The 22,337-nt window shown below is 45.7% G+C and overlaps 1 protein-coding gene across 2 annotated transcripts; it reads left to right on the top strand.

Moving 5' to 3' along the window:
* Window positions 1–6,065: 6,065 nt before the first annotated feature.
* On the top strand, window positions 6,066–21,335 carry Mpzl2 (myelin protein zero like 2). 2 transcript variants are annotated; one of them, XM_040730140.1, is made up of 6 exons: window positions 6,066–6,307; window positions 9,280–9,446; window positions 9,904–10,114; window positions 12,640–12,787; window positions 18,508–18,580; window positions 20,133–21,335. In XM_040730140.1, exons 1-5 carry the CDS (start codon window positions 6,304–6,306, stop codon window positions 18,569–18,571), a joined length of 594 nt encoding a protein of 197 aa, XP_040586074.1. In that variant the 5' UTR covers window positions 6,066–6,303; the 3' UTR covers window positions 18,572–18,580; window positions 20,133–21,335. The 2 variants fall into 2 exon arrangements, with proteins under 2 accessions (XP_040586074.1, XP_040586073.1); XM_040730139.1 differs by lacking the exon at window positions 6,066–6,307 and adding an exon at window positions 7,926–8,216.
* Window positions 21,336–22,337: the final 1,002 nt, after the last annotated feature.

The raw sequence follows: 22,337 nt of genomic DNA on the forward strand, positions 1-22,337 counted from the left end.
AGTTACAAGGAGTAGGTACGGCTGTACCCCATGACTGTAGCTCAAATGGAGGAATGATAAAGAACATAAAGGACTTTTAACCCTTTTAGTTCAAGGATTGGCTGGAGTTGTTCTTTTACATAGATTTCAATTAAGGAAGCTTCATTACAACAGACTAATCATGACCTAGGGAAAAAGGATGACTAAAAGATGCATGTATGTTCTGAATGTATGGTGTGGCCACACCGGTATGTATGAAATGTGACTGTGAATGCGTGAGTGTGAACTGCTTATATGATTAAAAGGATACTTAAATCCCTTCAAAAATAGTTAAGAAGCTACCTAGATTGCTTTATATATAGCCAAAAGGAACATCCAGCCAGTCTGTTAATGTTTTAACAGAAAAATTTAAGATGCAAATGAGGCCTTGTCAGCTAGTGAGAGCTCTATAGGTTAGATTGGGAAAGACTGCTCACAGACTTCAAATAATTTTCAAAAGTTATTTGGACACAGTATAGTTTACAATCTTTGAGTGATTTTCAGAAGTTTTTGGGAAATATTTAATGGATATGTCCTTTTTAATGGGAATCTACAAATAATCTAAGTAATAATCCCAATTTACCTAGATAGTTAACCAAGGAGGGTAGACAAATCCTTCTACTGTTATGGTCCAGCTTCAACAGTTCAAAAAAATTTTTTTTAAAAAAAGGGGAAATAATGCCCCCAGTCCCCACATGACTCATCCAATAATACACTCCTCATTTAAAAATTTTATAATGTGAATGCCAGTGAGCTTCAGACAGATTCTGGCATGATGGAACTTGAGCAACTATTGCTCAGGTCAAAATGGAGACATCCATGCACTAGACAGTGGAGAAGACCCTAATTTGGGGTCGAGGGCATGTTTGTGTTTTCTTGCAGGAAAAGAATAAAGCTTCAGCAACTGTCAGACCATTTAGTGAGATGCATGGAGCAGAGAAAAACTGGACCTGAGACCATGGGTGCCCACCTAAGCCAGTTTGAGTGAGATCTCCTAAATCAGTGTTCCTAACCCTTGATGTCATCGAATCTAGAGCCCAAGAAAGAAAGAAAACAGTCGGTTTGAGATTTCCAGTTTCTCAACAGACCTGCTGCATCAACCTTCCGGACCCATGAGTTTTCATCGTGAAGCCAACAGAGAAAAAAGGACCCATTTAAAGCATTTGGACATTGGTATGGACTATGATGAGTGGCAAAAGCCTCTTTTCAATATTTGAACAGGACATGGTCACTTGAAATATCAGACTTGATGGTTCCTGTTTCTGGAATCACGACTAGGCCAGTGTATTTTTCTGGAGAAATGCAACTTGTCCTAATGCGACAACTACTGTTCATATTTTTCATAATGCTACATGTGTAACATCAATGATTGTGCCCAATGTATCTGTGCAAGTGCACTTTATAAATGCTTTCCTGAGCAGATCTTGAAACAATTGTAAACTTTATCAAATTGTAAATGTAAATCACATGCGGGTTACCCTTGTAACAGAATGTAAATCACGTGCATGTTACTCTTGTAACAGATGAAGGCTGGTAGAATGTTATGGCCCAGATCTGGTGATGGGTATGGTGATGGAAAGACGCTATGTCAATGGGGGTCCTGGAAATGGTGGCAGTGGCAGTAGGCATTCTGGCTTTATGCCGAGCTCAAACGTGCCTTGTTCCAGAGGCAAGAGATCCGTAACCAAGTATTGCTTAGCTTAGCCCATGGCAATCCCGATAGCCATGAAGGTTGGTTACAGATGATTTAAGATTGGGGTGTCTCCGACGACGGGCAACCTGTGGGGAAGACCCCTCCCACCTAAAACAGGGGTTCAAGGTCCCCCAAAGACGGGAAAGGGAGGGTGACCCTACTTGACCTAAGCCAGGAGTGCCTCATTTGAAAATAAAAAGGGGTGAATTGTGGGAACACCAGACCTTGAGCAGAGACCCACTTCCCCTTCTGCCTGGGAGTAGGCAGCTGTAAGACAATGTTTAGTAAAAACATGTTTACTAAAAACGATACAATAAGTTCCTGGGAAAGGCCTTCCCACGGAAACCGCCCTGACCTCGACCTTGTCCAAAGACTAACCGCACCTTCAAAACCCACACATATCCACCTCTGGTGTCAGAGCAGAACCAGCCAGGGTAGAGGAGAGAGCAGAAGCTTCTCTGGTGGGAGCTTTTCTTAGGAAGTTTTCTTGAACCTTTTTGGAGCCTGTTTAAAGTTTTCTTTACATCATTGAACGAGTCTCTGTGTTGTCAATCCCCGACACCCTCCGCACGTTCTCGGACACATGCCCAGCTACAATCTGTTTTTGAATGTCAGTAAATCTTATGTTCAACCAAATATGTGATTTCTAAAGATTTTTGACAAGGGTATAATGCTATGTAGCCATTGTGGTTTTGATGAGAAGCACTCCCCTCCCCGATGGAGGCATACATGTTGCAGGCATGGTCCCCACCAGGTGGTACCATGAGAGATGTCTGGCTCACAGAGCTTCTGGCCTACTTGGTGGATTGACCCATGGATTCATTCATAACTGGGTACTATTGTTGGGTAGTGGTAGAAGGCAGCAGGTGGCATTTAGTTGGAGGGAAGGGGCATGCTACGGCAGAGCAGACAGTTTCCTTGGCCATGAGGTGAACAGTTTCTCATGCCTGTTCACTGCTGTGTATCTGCCTGTTACTGGCCTGAATGCAATGGACTTAGATCACCATGGACTAAAACTCCTTAAATTGCAAGCCCAATAAAACCCTCTTTTGTTTCCTCAGTTTTAAAAAATATTTCCTAATTAATTAATTAATTAATGTGTGTGTGTGTGTGTGTGTGTGTGTGTGTGTGTGTGTGTGTGTGTGTGTGCATGTGAGGTTAGAGGACAGCTTTGGGGAGTCAGTTCTTACCATCCATCTTTCTTTGGAGGCAAGGTCTCTCTTTCTGCACTGTATAGCTCATCCCTAGATTAGCTTGGAGCTTCTGACCCTGTCTTTGCCTTCGACCTCACCACAGGCTTGCCGGGATTACAGACTTGCACCATGGCATCCTGCTTCTTACATGGGTTCTGGAGCTCGGACTTAGGTGGCCAGGCTTGTGTGGCAAGAGCTTTTACTGGCTAATCATCTTCCTGGCTCTCCTCAGATGTTCTCTAAAAGTGATTAAAAAATGATTATCAAAATGTAGAGGACTAATATTACCCCAGAAAGTTCTCAGGCCTCCGTGCCTCTCCAGTCAATCCTTACCTCCATCTCCTCCAAGAACCAACATTTAGTACACCATTTTCCCCACCAAAAGCATTCTTTTCTTTTTCTTCTTCTGGTCTAGCCTTGAACTTGCTATGTGCCCAGATTGGCTTTGAACTCTCTATAGTCCAAGCAGGCCACCAACTTGTGATCCTCTTGCCTCTGTTTTCCATGTGTTGGAATTACAGGCCTCTTATCTCCAACTCTGGATTTCACTAAAGATTCTAGAACTATTCTATATCCTCATATAAATGGAATTAAAGAATTATACATTGCTATGTATCATGCTAATTTTGCTCAGCATATCTTTGAGATTCATCCAAATGGTTGTAGTATCATCAGTTGGACCATTTTTATTGCTGAATAGCATTTATTGTAGGAATATTTGATAACATACTCATCCATCTTGAGTTGACAGTTCTCTGGGGTGTTTCTGATTTGGGACATTAGTGAACATTTTTTAAAAAAAGATTTTTAATTTTTCTTTTAAAACTATGATATCCATATCTACGCATGTCTGTGTGTGGTTTTGTGCATGTGAGTGTAGTGCCTGCGGAAGCCAGAATTCAGAAGTTGTTGGCTTCCTGCAGCTGGAGTCCCAGGTGCTTGTGAACTACTTGATGGGGCTGTGAGGAACAGAACTCCAGTCCTCTATATAAGCAGCAAGCTCTTCTAACCACTGAGCCATCTCTCCAGGCCCTGTATTTTTATTTTTTTGTTTTTTCGAGACAGGGTTTCTCTGTATTGTTTTGGAGGCTGTCCTGGAACTCTCTCTGTAGACCAGGCTGGTCTCGAACTCACCGAGATCCGCCTGCCTCTGCCTCCCGAGTGCTGGGATTAAAGGCGTGCGCCACCAACGCCCGGCTCCGTATTTTTATTTTTAATTGTTCTGAGAAATAGCAAAGTAATTCCACCCTAGAGAAATGTTTCTTCTCTCTCTCTCTCTCTCTCTCTCTCTCTCTCTCTCTCTCTCTCTCTCTCTCTCTCTCTGTCTCTCTCTCTCTCTCACACACACCCTACTAACGTACATACACGCTCGCGCGCGCGCACACACACACACCCTACTAGTTTAGTGTGAGGGATGTTACAAAGGATACAACGAAGAGGTGCGCATCCTGTCCATCTGTTGCAACAGGAAAACCCTGATTCTTTCTTTCTTTTTCTTTCTTTCCAGATTTCTACCTATTTTTTAAGGACCAAATTCAAAAGTCACAAATGTAATTGATCACCCAGACATGCTTCCGAATACTCTTTAGCTGGTACCAGACCCAAATGCCTTATTCTACTTTGCATGTTTAGATTAGCATATGAGAAGTGTTTGAACACCCCCTCTTCCTTCCCCCTTCCTTTGCCCTTCCTCTCTGTGTATAAACACGATCTCACCCAGTCTAGGCTCTCTTCAACCCTTCCTCTCTGTGTATAAACACGATCTCACACAGTCTAGGCTCTCTTCAACCCTTCCTCTCCAGTATAGACAGGATCTCAGGATCTCACACAGTCTAGGCTCTCTTCAAACGCTCAGCCCCACACATACAGCTGAGGCTGACTTTGACCTGCTCCTCCTGCCCCCACCTCCTGAGAGCTAGGAGTTCAGGTGTGTTGGGTCATGCCCAGTTTCATGCAGTTGCATGCAGTGCTGAGAATGGAACCCAGGGCCTCCTGCATGCTAGGCAAGCTCTCTACCATCTGAACTGCATGCATCCTTAGCCCATTGGAAGCATTTGATACAATTTTTTTTCCCCTTAGTAGGACCCTGACAGAAACTTTTGAGTAAACAAATGCTTTGCTTGAACAACCCTAGAAGCTAAATTATATGTTTTTCCTTGCTTCACAGAATGCTGACTTCATGTAATGTTGAAAATAGCAGGTGTTTTTGTTTGTGCCCCCCCGTGGAAATGCTCGGGAATATGTTTTACAAGTAATTGGTGCAGGCAGTGTCTTTATGTCTTCTGAGCTTCCAGTGAGTTTCCTGCCTGTGTAGACAGTTGGGACAGATGGTGTCTTTAAAACTGAGGTTATGGCACACATTTTAATGCCAATCAAGGCTCTTCTCTGGAAAAGTTTAAGGGAAAAGTAGGGTCTTTGAACATTTCCTTCTTTCTTTAAAAATTATTTATTACATACACAGTATTTTGCTTGCCTGTATGTCTGCATGCCAGAAGAGGGAACCAGATTTCATTATAGATGGTTGTGAGCCACCATGTGGTTGCTGGAATTTGAACTCAGGACCTTTGGAAGAGCAAACAGTGCTCTTAATCACTGAGCCATCTCTCCAGCCTCTCTCTCTCTCTCTTTCTCTGCCAAGACATAAACTATTCTTCAGGATGTTCACCGATGCCTCTGCTTTTGATGGAAGCCCCACACGCTGGCATCTTTGGAATACCGAGAGGCAATGGTCTTTCTATCTGTCATTTTCTCATAACAGGTTCAGCTCTTGACCTCCTTCCTCACCCAGGGTGGGGAACAGTGAGTGACTTGGAGCCTCTCCTGTTGACTGGAAGGAACTGGGCGTTGCCAAGCACAATGCCAAAAACTTGACCTGAACTGAGGAATGGGATCCGGGCAGCTGTGCCCCTCGGAGCAGGGCTGACTGCCAGCTCTCAGGGCATCTGGTGACCGGGGAGGGTTTCCTCTGCTGGGACAACAGGCTTTCTATTCTGTTCAGTGGCCCTGCTCTGATTCCTCACCTGCTGTGTTCAGTGTCCTTCAGCTAACTCCACCTCTCACTGAATTTTGCAATCTGCTATCAACTTAACCTCCCCCTGCCTCTCTCTCCTTTTGGAACTGCGTTTCTCAACAAAGCTGAAAGCCGACCAAAATTGTTTCCTTTAACTTTTTTCTACACCACGTTCCTGGAGCTGACTTCTTCTGACCTACATACAAGAAAGGCTGCGTTTTACCACCATGTAAATGCCACAAATCATCCCAGAGTTTTCAGTTTGGGCTGCTCAGAATGACCTAGAGGCTGGTGAAGGAGCCAGACACTTCCAGAAACACTCACTGCAGTAACACGTTGGTTACTGCAGCTGACCTCCCTTTGGGGCAGCCCCTGGGCTCCCCAGCTTAATGAGTAAGTCTGGGTGTGTGTCTACCCATTTTTGTTCCACCTCTCCCCTGTGCGTTCCCTTTTTCTTCATTTCTATAACTTATCTCTCTTTGCGTGGAATTTCATCTCTTTTATTTATCTCCCACTCCATAGGTCTCGTGCACGAGCTTTGTCTTCAAGCTGCGCGTATCCCTAGCTCAGTGTTTCTTTATTTTTCTACTCAACTTGGCCCTTGCTTCCTTTTGTAGCACTCCTTGTTCCAAGGCTTAGCCAGAGGACCATGAGTCACTAAAAAGTTTCTAGATAGCTAATCCAGGGATAAGGGCAACTCGGTTGTGTTCAGGGTACCAACCCCCATCTGGCTTACTTTAAAATTTTGTAATTACATTTTAACTAGTCTCTCTCTCTCTCTGTCTCTCTGTCTCTCTGTCTCTGTCTCTCTCTGTCTCTCTGTCTCTCTCTGTGTGTGTGTGTGTGTGTGTCCGCGTGCGCGCGCACGAGCGCTCACGTGTACCATAGCATAGCGGTGGAGGTCGGAGGACAACTTTCAGGTTTTGATTCTCTCCTTCCACCATGTGGGTTCCAGAGAGAGGACTCAGGTGGCCCGGCTTGTTGACTTGGCGGCGTCAATTCTGACAGAGCTGACTACACCCACTTTTTAACTGCTGTCTTTGGTCTCTTGTTTTGGTCAGCTTGCTGCTATGTCGTTAATCTGTGACTCTTCTCCGATGAAGCCCTTTGTCTCTCAACACTTTAGGCTTCTCAGATAGGTGGCTGACCTAAAAATGGCAGTGGAAACCTGGGGTACAAGAAAGGTCTTCCTTCTGAATGACTAATTCCTTGAGCGTTCACTGTCTGTTCACCCATATCGGCCTTTGTTTTGTGGGCAGAGAACACATGCAATCCAGAAAGATTCCCATAGGGCTGTGGGTGTAGTTCAGTGCCAGAGCGCTTGCCTAGTAAGGGCAAAGTCATGGGTTTAGTCCCGAGTATTGCCAGAGCTGGGTAATAGCATCGCATGTTCAAAGCCCAGCCTGGGCTACATCATGAGACTGTCTCAAACTGTAAAAATAAAACTCAAAAAGATTCCCAGCAATTGCTTACCTCCTGGGCTGCTGCTCTCTTCACGATTAAAATGGTACCCCTTCCTAAAGGGTTGTGGAGATGAAAAGATAGCTGGAACGCACTTTGCAAACTGTGCTGGGGTTGGGGGCCAGGGGAAGAGGAGGGGAGCTGTCCTGACCTGGGAAAGGATCCAGCTTTGAGATTGCTTTGGTTTCCTTCTGCCGAGTCTCAGGAAGGACTGCCTGCATCGTGGGTGGGACTGGGTTTCCAGAGGGGCCTAAGGAACTCCTGTTATTTCTGGGAGTTGCACTGAGCCAGGCCCTAGGTTATGTGGCCCCGAGGGCGGGAATCACTGCACCGATCACTTCCTAGGCAAGACTATAGCCTATTTTAAAAGGGTGTGTGTGGCCAAGCCCAGAGCAGCCTGGGACGTTTCAAACTGGCACCACCTCTTCTGGCTGCTTCTGAGGCCACCCGGAGGCCAGGCCTTGGTCAGATGAACGGAAAAGCAAAGAGAGGACCGCAGAGCTTGAGACCTTTGCGCAGAGGGCTGGAGTGTGGAGGAGAGCGGGAGGGAGGACAAGGGGGAGGGCGCTGGGGGCAGAGGCCCCACCTTTCATTCCAGCGCTGCACCGGCTGGGCGGGATGAGTCACTGGCTGGCTCGGCTGTGCACCTTCCCTTAGGTGAGGGACTCAGACCTCTCTGGGGGAAAACTGCGGTGCCTGCTCGTCCTGGCCTTGGTCTTGGCAGGGTGCTGGAGCCCTGGGTCTGCCGGGTCTGGCCTTTGGGGCCACGGCTGGCTTTCCCTGATGTATGGTAAGAGCCCTGCGCGTGTGCTTCCACTTCTCCTGGGCTTACAGCTCACAGGTAAGAACTGGTGGACTTGTAGAAGTCTTTACCTTCACCGCCCTCTCTATGGAAAGACCGAGCTCATGGCTTGAAAAAGTCTCAAGGGCTCTGTTGGGAGCTCGAGACCCGGCTGCATTTCGTTCTAGTCCAGACTTCACCGAAACTTGAGTTCGGTGGGTTCCTTTGGGCAGTGCTTTGGGCAAACAGGTTTAGGTGTGTTTGGCCGCTCGTGATTCAGGCACAGACAGGGCTTTCTGATCTCAGGTTACATACCATCTTTGTGTGGCTGCGTTCAGCCTCGGGCTGCTGCCTAGATCTGGCCCTTGGATTTCTGTGGGAGGATTTTGTCTGCGACTCCCTGCAGCACCACCGAGCAAAACCTAGATTATCAGAGCGAGAGCCCCGCTGTGGTTTTGAAGCCGCCCCAATGCACACACAGAACTTGTAAATACACCACGTGGTATAAGGTTCCAGGGGTGCAGGCAAGCGCAGCAGCTGGGGTGGATTAACCTTCAGGTTAGTAGCAGTCCTAAGTCTACGTGCTGGAAAATGTACCCACTTGGACACATTTTTGTTTGTTTGGTTTTTGTTTTTCGAGACAGGGTCTCTCTGTGGCTTTGAAGGCTATACTGGAACTCCCTCTGTAGACCAGGCTGATCTCAAACTCACAGAGACCTGCCTCTGCCTCCCGAGTGCTGGGATTAAAGGCATGCGCCACCAACGTCCGGCAAGACTTTTTTTTTAAACACATACTTTATTGCTTGATCTTAGTACTTCATGTTTGTTCAACGTTTGAAGTTTTGTTTCTACTTTACATCTTACTGACTGATGTTTGTAGTCTGTGACTGTAGTTCTGAAGTTGGTACCACGAGACTGTGAAGAAAGCGAGAGCACAAGGTAGTTTGCTGGGCAGTACTTTTAATTGGCCCTCCGGATGGGAGGGTCAAGTTGTATATAGGTAGGAGTGTATTCAGACTCCAGGCGAAGTGAGTTTGGAGATTGGCTTGTTTGGAAAGTGTCAGAGTTTTTTTTTTCCCCCCTCAACTTTATACCCTTGTTAACCCCTTTCCTTCCCTTGCAGCCCTTTGTCCTACAGCAGCGGTGGAAATTTACACCTCCGGGGCCCTGGAGGCAGTCAACGGGACAGATGTTCGGTTAAAATGCACTTTCTCCAGCTTTGCCCCTGTGGGTGATGCCCTGACAGTGACATGGAATTTCCGTCCTCGAGATGGGGGCCATGAGCAGTTTGTAAGTAGATTCTTGTCACCTTCCAGCAGACCCTTGACTAGGATGTATTCGGGCAGTGATTCTCAGGGGTCAAATGACCCTTTCACAGGGGTCAGCTAAGACCATTGGAAAACATAGATATTTACATTGTTGTTCATAATAGTACCAAAATTACAGTTATGAAGCAGCATGGTTGGGAGTCACCTCTACATGAGGAACTGTAAATTAGGAAGGCTGAGAACCACTGTATTAAGACAATCCTTTTTTTTTTTCACTCTTGCCTTTCCTGTGTTAGCCGCATGCCCAGGGTTAACTTGGGAACCAGTTCTTGGGACAGAGAGCGATAGTTAAGAAAGGGAAGCAAGGGAGTGTTCTGAGGAGCTAGCTGGACTGTTGCTCAGACTGACGAGGCTTCTCACCCACCCCTACCATCTCAGCCCCATACAGAGTGGGGGATTTCATCCTCTCTCCTCTGTAGGTGTTCTACTACCACAGGGAGCCCTTCAGACCCATGAGCGGACGGTTCAAGGACCGGGTGGTCTGGGATGGGAACCCTGAGCGGTACGATGTCTCCATCATCCTCTGGAAGCTGCAGTTCGATGACAATGGGACATACACCTGCCAGGTGAAGAACCCCCCTGACGTCGATGGTCTGGTAGGGTCGATCCGGCTCAGCGTGGTGCACACTGGTAGGTTTTGGGAAGTGAGAGCTGAACCAAAAAAGAAAAAGTGCTGTCTTTTGTGATGTTGGAAGGGAGGAGGGCCTGGGTTTCAGGGCTGGGAACTTCAGAGACTGAAGAGTCCTGGGGTGAAAAAATAAAGGCTTTGTTTGGTCCTGGAAAGAAACAAAGTAATGCAAAGAGATCTGAGGAATCTGTGACAAGAATGGCCTTGAGATGGTGAAAGGGACAGGAAGCAGCTCTGATAAAAAGACTCTCAATAGGTCAGTTCGTTCTCACTTATTCGGATGCTCAATGAGCACCTGGTGTGCCAGGCACACTCCAAAGTGCTTGGCGCACACTATCTCATTTAATCCTGACACACTATCAGGAATGGTCTCAGTGTTTACTCAGTGCTCCCCCTCTCAGGAGCTTTACACGCTACATTTTATTTATTCTTTTAAAACAGTTTAAAAATTATTACTTTATGGGCATGGGTGGTTTGCTTGCATATACGTCTGTGTGCCACTTAAGTGCCTGGTGCCCATGGAGGCCAGAGAGGGTGTCAGATCCCCTGGAACTGGAGTTACAGATGGTTGTGAGCCGTTGTGTGAGTGCTGGGAATTGGACCCAGGTCCTCTGAAAAAGCAGCCAGTGCCCTTAACTGCTGAGTCATCTCTCCAGACTCATTTATTTACACAGCTCATGAGTTTGTTGTATATCTAGTGTCTCCCATTTTACTAACAAGGAAACGGAGACTCACCAAGTGTAAGTCACTTGCCCAAATCCATATAGCTAGTAAATGAGGTCACTTCAGACTCAAACTCAACCGTCCCAGACTTTCAAACTGTCCTCTAACTGTTTATTGAGTTGCCTGCACTACAAGGTCCACCTGAAAAATGATGCCAGATGACAAAGAACATGGACCACATTTCTGAGTTGGAGAACAGGGGTTGAAACCTGCCTACTTGTGTGTCAATTATACATAAATTTTACTTTTGTCATGAGTATGGTAAGAATAATATAACAAAGATTTTGGTGAGGGCAAAATGATGCAATAAATTCGTGAAAGTCTTCCAAACTCTGAACTGTACTGAAAATTATAATAGCTACATGTACTCAGCATTTATTATGGGCAGGCACAATTTATAGGAATTGTCTTATTTTTTATAAGCACTCAAGAAATGAATATTGTTGTGTCTTAACATAGGAGAAAACTGAGGTTCAATAAAGGTAACTAACTAACCCAGGTCATACAGTTAATCAGTTAATTAGGCAGAGCTCCTGTGTGTGTGGTGGTGGGGGAGTTTTGCCATCTGAGAAAAGATCTCAGTATAGCTCAGGCTCACTCAAACCTGAGATCCTCCTGCCTCAGCTTCTTAAGAGTTAAGGAAACTTGTGTTCTTAGCTAACACACAACATTGTTTAAAACATCTTAGTGTGTTAAGTGGTATGGTTGTCTCCTGTCACTATTACCTAGATCAGTTTAAAGCCATCTCTTTGGGCTCCATACAGAGACAGCCGTGTGGTATACATGCATCATCTGAGTACTGAAAGTACTCAGTAATGTAATATCTTCAGACCTCAGTTGTTTTTGTTTTTGTTTTTCTGATAGGTTAGGTTAAAATAAAAAAATCCAAAACCACAAACAAAAACAGCAGAAAGCAAACAACAAAAACAACACAAAGACCAGCAGCTGCTCAACATATCAGAATCACTCTTTATTTGAGAGCCTACAGAAAGCTGTGGCTCTGCTTCCCTACTTTAAGAAATGGATATACACTTAAGGAGACTCCCCACTCTCTGTTACATGTGTATTGGTGTTTTGCCTGCACGTGTATCTGTGCATCACTTGTGGTCCTGGTGCCTGCAGAGGCCAGAAGAAGGCACTGGATCCCCTGGAACTTCCTCCTCCTTCCTGATGGATTCTAGGCTGGAAACTCCTGGCACAGATATTCTCTTGATGTCCTTTCTGGCTCTTAGGGCTTATTGTTTTACGTGCCTGTCTTCCTGGGACAGACACACACACACACACACACACACACACACAGAGCACCTTGGGCATAATGCTTGTGGCATTTCGTTTCTATCATAACGACACAGTAGGCTCTTAAGAGCCTGACTGGATGAAGGGGTGAGTAGTTTGGCAGGACTAAGTTGGACAGAGTTCTGACCAGGGTAGCAGTAACTTGAATTACCGGCAGTTTAACTGACTCAGTGGTTCTCAGTGTTTGGCTGTCGTCACCATCACCTGGAAGACATGTCCAAACGCAGACTGGATGGCTGGATATACCCTCCAGTGTTTCTAGTCCAGCATGTTTGGGGTAGGGCCTGAGAATTGCACTTCAAAGGTCTCCAGTGGTGATGTCACTGCTTCTAGAGTCACACTATAGAAGCGCTGATGTAGTGTGTGTAGGTTTCCCACTGCTGCATGGCTACAGCATGATGTGCTGTTTTAATCGTAAAAGTGGGAGAAAGGAAGATGCTGGTTAATAACGAGACACATTGTCATTTCACCTAACTCCCTGCTCTGCCTTGTCTTTTTCTGCTCACAGTGCCCTTCTCTGAGATCTTCTTCCTGGCTGTGGCCATCGGCTCTGCGTGTGCAGTAATGATCATAACAGTAATCGCCGTGGTCCTCTTCCAGCACTTCCGGAAAAAGCGATGGGCGAAAAGGGCTCATGACGACGAGGGGATAAAATCGTAAGGCTGAGTGAGCACTGGTGGGAATGCCTGCTCATCCTCCTGGGGTGGCTCTTGGGACTTTTCAGTGGGACCAAGGAACAGTTGAACAGTTGTTTTTATTTTTGACCAAATGTGTGAGAGGCTCCATTTCACAGGACAGATAAATTAGGACATCGGTAGTAACTTTAAAAAAGGCCTCTTAGTCAGGCATTGGTGGCTCACGCCTTTAATCCCAGCACTCGGGAGGCAGAGGCAGTCGGATGTCGGATCTCTGTGAGTTCAAGGCCAGCCTGGTCTACAGAGCGAGTTCCAGGGTAGGCTTCAAAACAATACAGAGAAACCCTGCCTCGAAAAACAAAACAAAACAAAACAAAACAAAAAAAAAAAAAAAAGAAAGAAAAGAAAAAAGAAAAGAAAAGAAAAAAGAACCCCCCCCCCAAAAAACTCAGTGGTTAAAAGCATAGACTGCTGTTGCAGAGGACCTGAGTTCAGTTCCCAGCACTCATATCTGGTGACTCACAGCAGTTTGTGACTCCGGCTCCAGAGGGATTTGATACCTCTGGCTTCTGTGGCATCTGCACTCATGTTCACAAACCTGCATCCAGATAGACACATACACAAACTTAAAAACAAAATAAATCTTTTTTTTTCTTTCGGTTTTTCAAGACAGGGTTTCTCTGTATTGTTTTGGAGCTTGTCTGGAGCTTGCTCTGTAGACCAGGCTGGCCTTGAACTTACAGAGATCTGCCTGCCTCTGCCTCCAGAGTGCTGGGATTAAAGGCATGCGCCACCAACGCCCGGCTACAAAATAAATCTTTAGACAACGATAACAAAATCCAAAAGGCTTCATAATTTTACACAAGATCTCACCAAAGAATTTCATTATTACGTGAGATTTTGGGCATAAAAAGTGCACATGAAGCTTTAAGAAGAATCCTCTGTGAAGGGAGGCACACTGGTGAGAGCTACAGGGCGAGGCACCCAGCAGTCACTGAATCAGTGGCTGGGAAAGTTTGCTGTGCTGACAGTAAGTGCTCAGTAAACATTTTAAAACTGAGATAAAATTTATAAGCTATAAAATCTACCCATTTGGGACAACAAGATGGCTTAGCAGGTAAGAACGCTGCCTGCTCTTGTGGAGGACCTGAGTTTGGTTTACAGCATCCTTATGATGGTTCACAACTGCCTGTAACTCCAGATTCAGGGGATCTGACACCCTCTTTTGACTTCTGTGGGTTCTGCACTTACATATTCACAGGCAAAACATTCAAATAAAATAAAAATAGACAAACCTTTGAAAGAAAATGCACCCTTTTAAATATACAAAGTTGTGCAGCAATAACCAATTAAATACACAGAGTTGTGTAGTAATCACCAATTAAATGCACAGAGTTGTGTAGTAATCACCAATTAAATGCACAGAGTTGTGTAGTAATCACCAATTCTAGAAACTCCCCATCATCTTGTCATCATCCCCTCCGACCAGCTCACAGTTACCCACCTGTTGTCTGTCTATGGGGGTGTGTCTATCCTGAACGTTTAATGTAAGTAGAACTGTAAAATACCTGACCTTTCGTATCCAGCTTTTCTCATTCAGTATGTTTCTAGACATTGTCAATGTTGTAAAATATTTACTATTTCATACTTTGGTGTGTGTGCTGTATGTGCCTGTGTGCCTGTGTGCTGTATGTGCGTGTGTGCCTGTGTGCTGTATGTTCGTGTGTGCTGTATGTGCGTGTGTGCCTATGTGCTGTATGTGCGTGCGTGCCTGTGTGCTGTATGTGCGTGCGTGCCTGTGTGCTGTATGTGCGTGTGTGCTGTATGTGCGTGCGTGCCTATGTGCTGTATGTGCGTGCGTGCCTGTGTGCTGTATGTGCGTGCGTGCCTGTGTGCTGTATGTGCGTGTGTGCCTGTGTGCTGTATGTGCGTGTGTGCTGTATGTGCGTGTGTGCCTGTGTGCTGTATGTGCGTGTGTGCCTGTGTGCTGTATGTGCGTGTGTGCCTGTGTGCTGTATGTGTGTGTGTGCCTGTGTGCTGTATGTGCCTGTGTGCCTGTGTGCTGTATGTGCCTGTGTGCCTGTGTGCTGTATGTGCCTGTGTGCCTGTGTGCTGTATGTGCGTGCGTGCCTGTGTCCTGTATGTGCGTGTGTGCTGTATGTGCGTGTGTGCCTATGTGCTGTATGTGCGTGCGTGCCTGTGTGCTGTATGTGCGTGTGTGCCTATGTGCTGTATGTGCGTGTGTGCTGTATGTGCGTGTGTGCCTGTGTGCTGTATGTGCGTGTGTGCCTGTGTGCTGTATGTGCGTGTGTGCTGTATGTGCGTGTGTGCCTGTGTGCTGTATGTGCGTGCGTGCCTGTGTGCTGTATGTGCGTGTGTGCCTGTGTGCTGTATGTGCCTGTGTGCCTGTGTGCTGTATGTGCCTGTGTGCCTGTGTGCTGTATGTGCGTGTGTGCCTGTGTGCTGTATGTGCGTGTGTGCCTGTGTGCTGTATGTGCGTGTGTGCCTGTGTGCTGTATGTGCGTGTGTGCCTGTGTGCTGTATGTGCGTGTGTGCTGTATGTGCGTGTGTGCCTGTGTGCTGTATGTGCGTGTGTGCCTGTGTGCTGTATGTGCGTGCGTGCCTGTGTGCTGTATGTGCGTGCGTGCCTGTGTGCTGTATGTGCGTGCGTGCCTGTGTGCTGTATGTGTGTGTGTGCTTGTGTGCTGTATGTGCGTGTGTGCCTGTGTGCTGTATGTGCGTGTGTGCCTGTGTGCTGTATGTGCAGTGCAGGTGCCTGTGTGCTGTATGTGCCTGTGTGCTGTATGTGCGTGTGTGCCTGTGTGCTGTATGTGCGTGTGTGCCTGTGTGCTGTATGTGCGTGTGTGCCTGTGTGCTGTATGTGCGTGTGTGCTGTATGTGCGTGTGTGCCTGTGTGCTGTATGTGCGTGTGTGCCTGTGTGCTGTATGTGCGTGCGTGCCTGTGTGCTGTATGTGCGTGCGTGCCTGTGTGCTGTATGTGCGTGCGTGCCTGTGTGCTGTATGTGTGTGTGTGCTTGTGTGCTGTATGTGCGTGTGTGCCTGTGTGCTGTATGTGCGTGTGTGCCTGTGTGCTGTATGTGCGTGTGTGCCTGTGTGCTGTATGTGCCTGTGTGCTGTATGTGCGTGTGTGCCTGTGTGCTGTATGTGCGTGCGTGCCTGTGTGCTGTATGTGCCTGTGTGCTGTATGTGTGTGTGTGCCTGTGTGCTGTATGTGTGTGTGTGCCTGTGTGCTGTATGTGTGTGTGTGCCTGTGTGCTGTATGTGCCTGTGTGCCTGTGTGCTGTATGTGCCTGTGTGCTGTATGTGCGTGCGTGCCTGTGTGCTGTATGTGCGTGCGTGCCTGTGTGCTGTATGTGCCTGTGTGCTGTATGTGCGTGCGTGCCTGTGTGCTGTATGTGCCTGTGTGCCTGTGTGCTGTATGTGCGTGCGTGCCTGTGTGCTGTATGTGCCTGTGTGCTGTATGAGCGTGCATGCCTGTGTGCTGTATGTGCGTGCGTGCCTGTGTGCTGTATGTGCGTGCGTGCCTGTGTGCTGTATGTGCGTGCGTGCCTGTGTGCTGTATGTGCGTGCGTGCCTGTGTGCTGTATGTGCGTGCGTGCCTGTGTGCTGTATGTGCCTGTGTGCCTGTGTGCTGTATGTGCCTGTGTGCCTGTGTGCTGTATGTGCCTGTGTGCTGTATGTGTGTGTGTGCCTGTGTGCTGTATGTGCGTGCGTGCCTGTGTGCTGTATGTGTGTGTGTGCCTGTGTGCTGTATGTGCCTGTGTGCCTGTGTGCTGTATGTGTGTGTGTGCCTGTGTGCTGTATGTGCCTGTGTGCTGTATGTGCGTGCGTGCCTGTGTGCTGTATGTGCCTGTGTGCTGTATGTGTGTGCGTGCCTGTGTGCTGTATGTGCGTGCATGCCTGTGTGCTGTATGTGCATGTGTGCCCATGTGGAGGCCAGAGGTCCACATTGGTGTCTTCCTCTATTGTTCTCTACTTTGTTCTTTGAGACATGGTCTCTCACTGAGCTTGGTGCTCACTGATTGGCTAGACTGAGTGTCTAGCAAGCCTCTGGGATCCTTCTGTCTCCACCTCCCAGCACTAGGACTAAAGGAATTCACTGCCATACCTGAGGCTTTTTACATGGTACCTGGAGATCTGAACTTAGATCATTAAACAGCAAACAGTTTGCACACTCGACTCTCTCCCTATCTTCATTCTTTTTTTATTTTTATGGCTGTGTGATACTCTACTGTAATGGACACACCATATATTGTCTATTCAGTTGATGAACATACACTGTATTTTTTTCTGCTTTTGGCAATTATAAATAGTGTCAATCACTATGAACATACGTTACACAAATTTTTGTGTACACGTACTTTCAATTCTCCCAATAGTGAAGGGACAATTGCCAGGTCATTGGCAACTATTGACTTTTTGGAGAAATTGACAAACTGTTTTCCCATAACAGCCAATACACTCCTAACAGGAGTGTATAGGCATTAGAATTTCGCCAGCATTCACTCACTTTTGATTTTTGCCCTCTAGTGGATGCCAGGTGTTATCTCAAGTGATTTTGATTTGTAGCTTTAGCAATGACTGACGGACTTCATCCTCCTCCCATGTGTTCAGTGGCCATTTATAGAGCCTCTGGAAATGTATGTATTCATGTAGCCTGCCCACCCTCTAACTGAGATGGATGTCTTCTTCTTCTTTTTATTTTTTTGTTTTTTTGAGACAGGGTTTCTTTGTATTGTTTTGGAGGCTGTCCTGGAACTTACTCTGTAGACCAGGCTGGCCTCGAACTGGGATTAAAGGCATGTGCCACCAAAGCCCGGCGATGGATGTCTTCTTATTGTTAAGCTGTAAGGGTGCCTGTCCCCTTTCAGTTACATTACCTGCAACTGCTCCCATTCCTGAGTTCTCTTTGCTTCTTGAATATTATCCATTACGACACAAAAACTTTTAGTTTTGATGAAGTCCATCTCTTCCGACAATTTTACATTTTAAATTACATTCTTAAATTTATATCTCTGACGTAGCTTTTAGTTAAATTTTATATATAATTAAGAGTCTCAGCCGGGCGTTGGTGGTGCACGCCTTTAATCCCAGCACTTGGGAGGCAGAGGCAGGCGGATCTCTGTGAGTTCGAGGCCAGTCTGGTCTACAAAGTGAGTTCCAGGACAGCCTCCAAAGCCACAGAGAAACCCTGTCTCGAAAAACCAAAAAAAAAAAAAAAAAAGTCTCAATTCATTCTTTTGCATATGGATTTATAAGCACCCCAGAAACATTTACTTAGTAAATATTTACTGAAATATGTGTAATTGATTGGGAAACATCTAAGGAATCCATCAATGGCATTCAGGTTTAAAGAGAATATAATCAATGAAGAGGGTTTCTAGGTTAATTATACTCCCCTTTTCGCAGAGGAGTGTAGCCATTAGAAGTAAGATATTATGGTGAAGTACAGGTGTGCACTTTAAACTTCTGTTGTATATATTAGATCTTCTGGAATGTGTCTAAGTTCAGACTCCTAAGACACCTGGGGGCATCGGTATTATTGCTTACACAGCATTGGCTGTTTAGCTCTCTGTGGCTTGAATGGACTTCCAGGTGTCTGTACCTTTTCCTAAAGCATGGGGCCCGGGCCGGGTACCTCACCTGGTGCTGCTGTGGGATCTGCCATCTTCGCTTCTTGCCTTGCTCATCTGACATTGGTTTCTGTTCCTTTGTTACAGAAAAGAAGAGGAAAAACTCAAACAAGAGAACAAGGTCTCTGTTTATTTGGAAGATGCAGACTAACACTGCGAGGTAAGGTCCACATGGGTGACTTTTGTCTTCAGCTTGTCGGGCTGTTTAGCATATCTCCCACACAGACGGATCTCTCTGGCCACTCTACATGGCTGATGACATCCTATTCAGAAGCAGAGGCAGGCAGATTCGTCTCTTATTATCTTTGGAGATGACTTCCCCTTCCAGGATACTTGTACATATGATTAAGAAGCCATACTACTTCCTTTAAAGCTGAGAGGATTCTACTTTTTGAGGTTTGGAGGTTATATTAACCACCACTAATAATGAGCTTCTAACCCGTGAATAAATCATTTCTGTGTGTGTGCATGTGGGGATCAGATGACAACCTCGGTGCCATCTACCTTGTGTTTGGTTTTGTTTTATCAGAGAGATGGCTCCGTGGTTAAGAACACTTCCTGCTGTTGCAGAGGTCCTGAGTTCAGTTCTTGGCACCCACTTGGTGGTTCACAACCCTCCATAATTTGTTTCAGGGGACCCAACATCCTCTTTTGAGCTCTCTGGGCACAGCACACACATGGTGCACATACAAATATGCAGATAAAACACTCATAAAATACAATAACTGAATCTGAATGAAGATTAAAGGAAATGTAACAAACTAATGTCATCAAGTATAACCTGTGGTCTCTGACAGAAGATACAAGCTTAAGCAAATTACAAAAGTGATGAGGTTGAATTTGGCATGGTGGTAGTACTCCATTTTAATTCCAGCACTCAAGAGGAAGAGACACGAAGATCTCTGTGAGTTCAAGGACAGCCTGGTCTACATAGTGAATTCCAGAGCAGCCAGGGATATACAGTGAGACCCTGTCTGGAACAAAAATGGAGACTGTAATTAAGATTTTGAATATGAACATGATTGTTGATAGTAGGGAGTTATTAGGTGTATAATGATATTTATGATGATATTGTGGTTACAAAGGAAATCAGGTTTTTAAAATGGATGTTACAATATGTAGAGGTAAGTCTATAATTTAAAAAAATGTCAGCCATAAAACAAAACAATAAATAATGCCAAAAAGAAAGGAAAAATTTTCAAAGTAGGCAATGTGTGAATTCTACACACTGACTTCTCTACTTTTCTGTGTGTTGATTTAATTGATGGGGGAGGGGCATGGGACACAAGCATGTGAGTGGTCTGTAGATTACCCTGGTGTCCATGAAAGGTACCTTAGAAGAGACACTGCCGGTGTGGTGGTACGTGCCTATAATTTTAGTACTTGGGAGGCTGAGGCAGGAGGACTGTTGTGAGTCCTAGGCCACACCTGGTTACAACCATGAGTGCCAAGTCATCTAGAGCTCCATAGTCAGATCCTTTCTCAAGAAAACAAAGTGCAGCATACAAAAAAGACTCTGGATATGAGAACCTGCTATAAAGAGCAGGAAGCAAGCTCTTTTAAATTAAAAATTGAATTAGCAGGAGAGGAAGTTTAAGAATATTTTCCATTGGGAGTGGATTATGGATGCCGTGGGTATGTGATGGGCACTGCTGGGTATTGCTCTTACACTCTTTTCAGGAACATTATCCTTTTAAACTTTTGTATTCCAGGAAGCCGAGGATTTTCAAGGACAACATTAGTACCCCCTGAAGTCAGTGGGAACTTTTCCAGTGATGACCTGTCATCCCGCAAGTTCTGCTGCACAAACCTGCCTAGATGAGCGATGCCCCTGCAGAGTGCGGAACAGCTTAGGGCTCTTCCTGGGCAGACGCCTTTTTCACGGGGGTTTTACCTGATTCCAGAGTGCAAATGTGTATTAGCCTTTGCAAGCTGGGATGCTCCTTTTTTGTTCTTCCACGCGCCTTATGGGGTATGGCTGCTGTACTCCTGTGTGTATTGGCATCAAAGGGCAGAAATGCCAGCCAGCCTGCCTGCCAGGACACTTCTTCTCACATTTTAATTTCTTCAGAGCAGCACAGGGCTCTGGAGAGGTGACTCAACCTTTAGCAGCACCTGTTCAGTTCCCAGCATCCTCATGGTGGCTCACAACCATCAGTAACTCCAGTTTTAGGGCATAGGGCACCTTCTTCTAGTGTCTGCAGGCACTGCATACACGTGGCACAGGTACACACATGCAGGCAAAACCCTCACACATAGAATGAAAAGAAATTAAATCATAAAAAGGTGAGCTACACCTCCCAGCCATTTTTGACTAATAGCAAACTTCAGATTCACACCAGAAGTCTGATTTTCATGGTTGTCTTTAAGTAATAGACATATCTTGTTTAACTGACAGTTAATACAATGTTTATAGGTGGCAGTGCAAGTCTAAGCATAGTAACTACAAAGGTCACAGGAACACCAGTATACCAGCAAATGCTACCAGGAAGAATTGCTCATCACCATTTGTATGTTTTATTTTTCTAACAAGTTCTTGCTATGTAACACTGGCTGGTCTAGTACTAGCTATGTAGAGCTCAGAGAGCCCTCCTGTCTCAGCTCAAGGGCTAGGTCTCCCTCCCTCAGTAGAGCCCATGCCCATTTGACGTCCTTAAACAATTTATTAGAAGACTTTGTGATATAATTGTATTACAACTTTAAAAAAGATTTAGACTTGTGAGAAAGACCAACCCAGAGCAAATAATGATTTTGTTCAGTCTTACAAAGACTTCGAGAGCTGGAAGAGATTATTTAAAGTTTATTTGGTTTTTAATTCACCTTATTTTAACTTTCTTCCTTTTGTTTGTTTGTTTGTTTTCGAGACAGGGTTTCTCTGTGGCTTTGGAGGCTGTTCTGGAACTAGCTCTCGTAGACCAGGCTGGTCTCTAATTCACAGAGATCCACCTGCCTCTGCCTCCTGAGTGCTGGGATTAAAGGGGTGTGCTATCAACGCCCTGCGCTTTCTTTTTGTTTGCTTTTTGTTTTTTGACACAGGGTTTCTCTGTGTAACAGCCCTAGCTGTCCTGTAACTCTCTTTGCAGACCAGGCTGGCCTCAAATTCACGGGGTCTGCTTCTGCCTCTTGAGTGCTAGGATTAAAGGCTTGCAACCTCTCCACCCCGCCCCCAACTAGTCACTCTATTTTAAAGAGAATTTGGCGGGACCAAAGAAATACCAAAACTACTTAAATGTAATGAACTACTTTTATTTTTCTCTTTATTTTTCAAGTGGGCTGTGGAAAGAAGAGGGATGAAGTCTCCTTTGCATCTAGTTACATGTCAGAGCAGCACTGTGTGGAGAACAGAGAATATCTGAAAGTTTAGGTCCGGGGTGATTTTTTTTTTTTTTTTTGAGACAGGGTTTCTCTGTATTGTTTTGGAGGCTGTCCTGGAACTCCCTCTGTAGACCAGGCCAGCCTTGAACTCTTAGAGATCTGCCTGCCTCTGCCTCCTGAGTGCTGGGATTAAAGGTGTGTGCTACCAACGCCTGGCCGGGGTGAATTTTTACAATGTGATGTTTTAGTCCTCAGAAGACTGTGCTGTACAGGTTATTTCTTTTAACAAACTGGAATTTCCAACAGATTATATTCCTAGACACAGGACCTTGACATTTTACTCAGTCTTTAAATCAAGTTGGCATAATTTGCATATGAATCTGCCCTTGAAATTCATTCCACAACTCTCATTCTGCTTTTTATAGTGCCTTTAAAAAGTTTTGTTGTTTGTGTTCTCTCTCTCTCTCTCTCTCTCTCTCTCTCTCTCTCTCTCTCTCTCTCTCTCTCTCTCTCTCGCTCTCTCTCGTTAGGATCTATTTGTAGCCTTAGCTGTTATGGGACTCACTTTGTAGACCATGCTGGCCTATCCTTGAACTCATAGA

The sequence above is a fragment of the Mesocricetus auratus genome, unplaced genomic scaffold, assembly GCF_017639785.1.
Source record: "Mesocricetus auratus isolate SY011 unplaced genomic scaffold, BCM_Maur_2.0 Super-Scaffold_100022, whole genome shotgun sequence".
Classification (NCBI taxonomy): domain Eukaryota; kingdom Metazoa; phylum Chordata; class Mammalia; order Rodentia; family Cricetidae; genus Mesocricetus; species Mesocricetus auratus.

Bases quoted from the DNA above. Each gene is read 5' to 3' on its own strand.
- Mpzl2 (XM_040730139.1), top strand. From the start codon at position 8,159: ATGTATGGTAAGAGCCCTGCGCGTGTGCTTCCACTTCTCCTGGGCTTA. The intron at 8,217-9,279 runs GTAAGAACTGGT...CTTCCCTTGCAG, and splicing joins CCTGGGCTTACAGCTCACAG to CCCTTTGTCCTACAGCAGCG. The intron at 12,788-18,507 runs GTAAGGCTGAGT...CCTTTGTTACAG, and splicing joins GACGACGAGGGGATAAAATC to AAAAGAAGAGGAAAAACTCA.